The 7,163-nt window shown below is 36.5% G+C and overlaps 1 protein-coding gene across 1 annotated transcript in view; it reads left to right on the forward strand.

The window, feature by feature from the left end:
- LOC107628399 (3,9-dihydroxypterocarpan 6A-monooxygenase-like) overlaps positions 5,134 to 7,163 on the forward strand; it is a 5,259-nt gene continuing 3,229 nt past the window's right edge. Inside the window, exon 1 of the mRNA XM_016331089.2 lies at positions 5,134 to 6,155. Coding sequence (XP_016186575.1) covers positions 5,241 to 6,155 — 915 coding nt within the window. The 5' untranslated portion in view covers positions 5,134 to 5,240. The remainder of the gene's footprint in view (positions 6,156 to 7,163) is intronic.

Below are 7,163 nucleotides of genomic sequence, written 5' to 3' on the forward strand. Positions count from 1 at the left end.
GCTCGTAACTTTTGCCGAATATATGTGGCAGTGGCATCATATACAATTAAGGTAAGCATCTTTAATTATTCAAAGTCCATAAATAAAAGACAAGATGCGAAAGGCGAAATAAAATTAAGAAGCACGTAGTTAATTTGTCTAAACTTTAAAATGAAGTTTTGTGACATAAAATGCCTTCTCCGGTTACGAAAGGTACGTCATGCTTAGTTGTTAACTCCCCAAACAAACTAATAAGAAAGTAATATGTAAACTCCTCCATTATTCAAGGAAAAATAACACTACTCACATTTAGAGAGTAGTGTTAGAAAGACAATATATTAAAATTATCAATACTGTCTCTTCCACAGATAACTACTCCTTCACCACCAATAAAATGAAGTTGACCATCTAAGATAGTAACATAATATTAATGAATTTAGTTTTCTTAAATAATAGAGAGTCTTCATGAATATTAAGTTTTAAAATTAATTAAGGCTACATTTAGTAAAACTATTCCTGTAGATCATTCTTAATTTAAAGTTGTCTAATGTTCACACTTTTAAGCAAAATAACATATAGAAAAATAAATAATAATAAAATTTTGCTAAATTACCAATTTAAAAATATTAGAAATAAGAGACAAACCTGGAGAAAGGATTTGTGTATTATTCAATATGTAAAAAAGTACAATGTACAAGGGGTATATATAGGTACTAGAAGAATCAGAGTAATAAAAGTATACAATTCTATAAGTAATATACAGATATGCTATATAAATATAAATGATACTAATTGATCTAATATTGATTCTAATTTATTCTCTAACATCCCCCCTCAAACTCAAGTGGGATCTAAGGATACCATCTTGAGTTTGGATGTCAGAGTCCGAAAACAAGTCGGATGATGAGACTTCGTGAAGATATCAGCAGTCTGATCTAGTGTTCCAACAGTGATGAGACGAACAACATCAATAAGGATGCATTGCTGAACAAAATGACAATCAATCTCAATGTGTTTGATACGTTCATGAAACACATCATTATGGGCAATCTGAATAAAACTTCGGTTGTCACAAAAAATATCAGTTGGGGATAACTGCGGTGCACCAAAGTCTTCGAGAAGCCAACAAATCGAGACAACCTCACCAGTGGCGTCAGCGAGAGCACGATATTCAGCTTCTGTGCTTGATCGAGCAATGAACGTTTGCTTCTTAGCTCGCCAGGAAATGAGAGAGTCGCCAAGAAACAAACAATAACCAGTAGTAGAACGACGATCAGTGGGATCACCAGCCCAGTTAGCATCTGAGTACGCTTGAAGGAATAAAGATGAATGGGCAAAAAAATAAAGGCCATGAAATTGGGTGCCTTTGATGTAGCGAAGAACGCGAAGAACTACCGCATAGTGAGTAGTACAAGAAGCTGACAAGAACTGGCTAAGAACATGAACCGGATAGGAAATGTCTGGTCGAGTGACAGTTAAGTAGACTAGTCCTCCAAATAACTGTCGATAAAGAGTAGGATTATCCAAAACAGTATCATCCATAGGAGTAAAACGAACATTAGGCTCAAGAAGTGTAGACTCAGTACGATTATCTGTAATATCGGCTCGAGCAAGAAGATCCAAAGCATACTTAACTTGAGAGAGATAGATATCATCATCTGTGGATATGACCTTGAGACCAAGAAAATAACTGAGAAAACCAAGATCTTTCATCTTAAAAATACGGTGAAGAAGGGCTTTGAGATCAGAGATACCATCAACATCATCGCTAGTAATGGTCATATCATCAACATACAAAAGTAGAAGAATAACTCCACGTTCACTTTTACAAATAAAGAGAGCATTCTCATGAGGGCTGCAAGTGAAACTCAGATTGCATATAGTGGTGTTGAACTTGTCAAACCATTCACGAGGAGCTTGCTTAAGACCATAAAGTGCCTTACGAAGGAGACAGACTTTACTAGAAGGACAAGAATAATCTGGAGAGGGTTTTATATAGACTTTCTTTTTCAAATCTCCATTAAGAAATGCATTCTTCACGTCCATCTGACTGAGAGACCATTTTTTTACCGCAGCAATGGCAAGAAGAGCTTGAACAGATGTGAGACGAGCAACAGGAGCAAAAGTCTCCTCATAGTCAATACCATACTCTTATATACAACCTTGAGCAGCCAATTGTGGCTTATAACGGTCAATAGAATCATCAGAGTGAGTTTTGATCTTGTATACCCATCTACTTCCCACAACTTCCTAATTAGAATGATGATCAACCAAATTCCAAGTGTGTGCTTTTTCAAGTTCATGTATTTCTTCCTGCATTGCTTGTTGCCAATTTAGATTTATGGAGGCTTCTCTGAATGACTTAGGTTCATGTTGATAAAGAATAGTAGAAAAGAAAATGATAATCAAGAAGATGAAGAGGTAGATTTCTTACCCTAGAAGAACGAGTGGAAGGAGGAGGCATGACAGTAGGAGCAGGATCGTCGTCCGGTCTGAAATCATCGGGAGATGGAGAAGACAGAAGAACAGGAGGCTGTAGAGAGTGGCTTGAGATAGAACCTGTAGAATCATCACTAGGAAAAAGATCAATATTAGGGTTAGTGAAAAAAAGTGACTAAGTATGAGGAATGGACTCAAAGGAGGAGAATCGAGAAAACATGTGATGCTCCCAGAAGACATGACGAGATATACGAATATGTTTAGAGAGAGGATCCCAACAATGATAACCCTTATGTTAAGTGCTATAACCAAGGAAACAACACATACGAGCCCGAGGTTCAAGTTTACTATGTTCATGAGGCTGAAGAAGAACAAAACAGTACAACCAAAAACTCGAAGAGAACTGTAATCTGGAGAGATATGATAAAGACGCTCACAGGGAGTAACATTACCAAGATCAAAAGAAGGAAGTCTATTTATAACATGAACAACAGTAAGAACAGCTTCACCCCAAGTACGCTCAGGACACAAAGAAGAATGAAGCATTGCACGAACAGAATCAAGAATTTGATAGTGTTTGCATTCAGCTCGTCCATTTTTTTGAGACGTACTAGGACAAAAAACTCAAACAAAATACCCTGTTCTGTAAGAAAGGTTAAAAGTTTGGAATCACGGTATTCCATAGCATTATCGCATCGAAAAACCTTAATGACCTTGGAAAACTGAGTTTTAATCATAGTGACAAAGTTAATATAAATCTGAGGTAATTCATGGCGATTAGTCATCAAATAAACCCAAATAAAGCATGAATAATCATCAATGAAAATGACAAATTATCGAGCTCCTCCTAGAGAAGCAGTGGGAGGACCCTAAACATCAGAGTGAATAAGATCAAAAGGAGAGCAAGCAAGAGAGGAATTATTGTGAAAAAATAAAGCATGTTGTTTGGCAGTTTGACAAGAAATGCAATCAAAAGACTCATTAGGAACCTGAACCAAAACATCCTGAGACACAAGAGGACGCAATTTTTCTAAGGAGCTGTGGGCAAGACGTCAATGCCATAAGTGAAGGGTAGATGGAGAAGAAGTAGCACAGAGATTTGACACAGGAGGAATATGAAGATTCTCGAGTTCAAACAACCTTCCGACCTTACGTCTAGTCCCGATGATTTGTCTCGTCCGACGATCCTATACACGACAACCAGAAATAAAAAAAGTGACATCAAAACGCAGGTCAATAAGTTGACCAACAAAAATAAGATTAAAGTTCAAATTGGGAATATAATAAGTATCAAAAAGATTAAGAGTCGACTGGGAGATAGAACCCTTGTGTATTGCGTGCAAGAGGGAACCATTACCAGTATTGACAGAAGGTGCATTGTAGTGGTAGACAGAGATGAGAAAAGATTACGCAATTGAGACATGTGATTAAAGCAACCCAAGTCAAAATACCATTTAGAATTACCTGAAAGAGTCGAAAAAGCAGCAGGAGTATTACCAGAAAGGAAGAGAAGATGCTTAAGAAGAAACGCAATATCAGAGAGAGAGATAGAAGACGGGTTGAGAGGAGCAGAGGTGGTAGATTCAGTAGCAGCAGAAACAACAGAAGCAGACACATTCTTGGAGAAGTTAGGATGAGAATGATGCTCGAGGTGACCAGGACGTTGTGGGCGAGTAAGACAGGCAGTAATAAAATGTCCCAAGAGCTTGCAGTAATGGCAAAACACTTGTGGATAATTGTAACTAATGTGACCTTTCTGTTGACATTTGTGACATTCAATAGAAGGACAGTCTGAGAAGAGGTGCCCAGAACTGTTACAATTTCGATAGAATTTACCCTTTCTGTTTGTGGTAGCAAAAATATCTGACTTATCCATAATAGTAGAGACAAAGATCAAAGAGAGGAGAGAAAAACTACAAATTTAGGGTAGAGAATGAGAAAACGGAGGGCAGAATCGGAAAGAACTCACCAAAAAATCTTAGGGAGGGTCCCATTGTCTGCCACGTCAGATGCCACGTCAGCAGGGAAGGACATGTGGCACCGCGTGATTGGAGGAGGAGAACGCGTCAGTGTCGACGACGCGAGGAGTGGCACGCGGGTCGGGTCAGGCAGCATGGGTCGAGCGCGGATCCGTGGAGCGTCTGGCTGACACGTGGCGTGACGCTGAGCCGTCAATCTGGGACACTGATCTAATTGCACTGGAGGTGTCTGGAAGGAGGAGAACTTCAAATGGACAAGGGAACATCGGGCAGCGCGTCCGGCGGCGATTTTGGTGGCATTGAAAACATCACGACGAGACGAAGACAGTGGTAGTGGCAATGACGAACTAAGACGTTGGGAAAGGGCCAAAAAATAAGGACAAAGTACCGTCGGAGGGGACAAAACACAAGAGCTAGAAACCAATCGTTATTGGAAAAAAAAAACCTATGCACTGATAACATGTTAGAAACAAGAGATAAAACTGGAGAAAGGATTTGTGTATTATTTAGTATGTAAGAAAGTACAATGTACAAGGAGTATGTATATGTGTTAGAAGAATCAGAGTAATAAAATACAATCCTATAATTAATATACGCTTATGCTATATAAATATAAATGATTTAGGCATCACCCGCAGCAAAATATAATTTTCCTAAATAAAAAATACATAGTTATGGACAATATTTTCTATTTATAAATAAAACATATGTTTAAATTAAACAGCAAGTTAAATATATTTTAGGACCATTCAATGCAAGTACTTATTGCTCAAGGACATAGCAAACTGCACTCTATAAATAGATCTCTTTGAAGCACAAGCCATTATAGCCCTCCAAAAGATAATGGATAATTTTCAAGAATACATAGCAATCTTCTCAATTTGGCTAGCAGCTACAATATTGTTCCAAGCCATACTCACCAAAACTCGATCATCGAAGCTTCACCTTCCACCTAGTCCATTGGCCTTACCAATCATTGGACACTTCCATTTACTACAACCTTCTCTTCACAGAGCTGTTCAAAAGATTTCAAACCGTTATGGACCCTTGATTCAGCTCTATCTCGGCTCTAAGCCCACCGTCTTCGTCGGCTCGGCCGAAATAGCCAAAGAGATCTTGAAAACACATGAAGTCTGTTTCGCTAACAGACCTGCAAATATTGCAATTAGTTCCCTAACTTATGACAAATCCGATTTAGCGTTCGCGCCTTACGGAACCTTCTGGAAGTTCATGAAGAAGCTCTGCATGTCAGAGCTTCTTAATGGACGGATGCTTGAACTCCTCTCCCCGATTAGGGAAGAGGAGACCAAGAGATTCTTGGAGACGCTTCGAAAGAAAGGCGAAGCGAGCGAGGCAGTGAACGTGGCGGATGAGCTCTTAAAGCTAACAAATAGCATAGTGATGAGAATGGCTATAAGCAAAAGCTGCTTTGACATTCACAATGATGATGCTGATAAGGTGATAGAAAGGGTGAAAGAATCTGCCTTGTTGAGTGCAAAGTTTAACTTGCAAGATCACTTTTGGTTTTGTAAAGGGTTTGATTTTCAAGGCTTCGGGAAGAAAGTGAAGGAGGTTCGTGAAAAGTTTGATATCATGTTAGAGGGTATCGTTCAAGAACATGAAGAGGATAGAAGATGTCGAAAGTCAACGGGAAATAATGATGGTGCCAAGGATGTACTTGATGCTCTTCTAAGTATTTCAGAAGATCAAAGCTCAGAGGTTAAAATATCCAGAGACAATATTAAAGGCTTCTTGATGGTAATAATATAATCTTCTCTCAAACACAATTTAAATCTTTTCTCACTTTAATTTCTCGATCTTGTACATATAAATTTTGAGAAAATCTATGCTTAACTTAAAAGTAATGCTTGACTTAAAAGGCATTTTTATATTAAATTTTAATTTCGATTCTGATGTTGAAAAGTTTTATTTAATATTTTATTTTGTTATTATTTATTTTTTCTTATTATTTTTTCATTTTTATTTTTAAGAGTAAAGTATCATTTTTGTCCCCAACTTTTGGGATAAATTCTATTTGTGTCCCTAACGTTTAAATCGTCCTATTTGTATTCCTAACGTTTGTAAAAGTGATTCAATGTTATCCTGCCGTCAATTACACATCATGAGTGCTTTAGTTTGAGTTTTAAAAATATCTTCTTGAAGTTAGAATACAAATGTCTTTTTAAAAATAGCTCATTAAATGTTGAAACTAATTCCTACAACATTTACATAATTCACTTTTTTAGGGACATAATTGAATCTAAACATAAATAGTGGGTATAATATAATAAAATCGAACACATCCAAGTAAGACCTAATTGAGAATGAATACATCCAAGTAAGAATAATTGAAAAATATAATCTGATTTGTTAGTATAATTGATAGTAGGATAACATTGAATCATTTTTATAAACGTTAAGGATACAAATAGGACGATTTAAACGTTAGGGACACAAATAGGACTTACCCCAAACGTTGGGGACAAAAACGATACTTTACTCTATTTTTAAATTACTGCAAATTATCACTCTCAAATCACTATAATCATCATCATGATGACCACTTTAATTGAAATTTTTACGATTATTTAAAAGAAAATCATAACAAGAAAATGATATATTTGAAAAAAAAAATTAATTTTAACAAGAGAAATAAATAGAAAGAAATAAAAAATTTGGAATAAAAATAAAAAATTTTAAATGTTGAGAATAAAATTAAGATTTAGTCTAAATGATAAAGACTAAAAAATAAAAATTACTACAAGA

Source organism: Arachis ipaensis, chromosome B02, assembly GCF_000816755.2.
Source record: "Arachis ipaensis cultivar K30076 chromosome B02, Araip1.1, whole genome shotgun sequence".
Taxonomy (NCBI): Eukaryota; Viridiplantae; Streptophyta; class Magnoliopsida; order Fabales; family Fabaceae; genus Arachis; species Arachis ipaensis.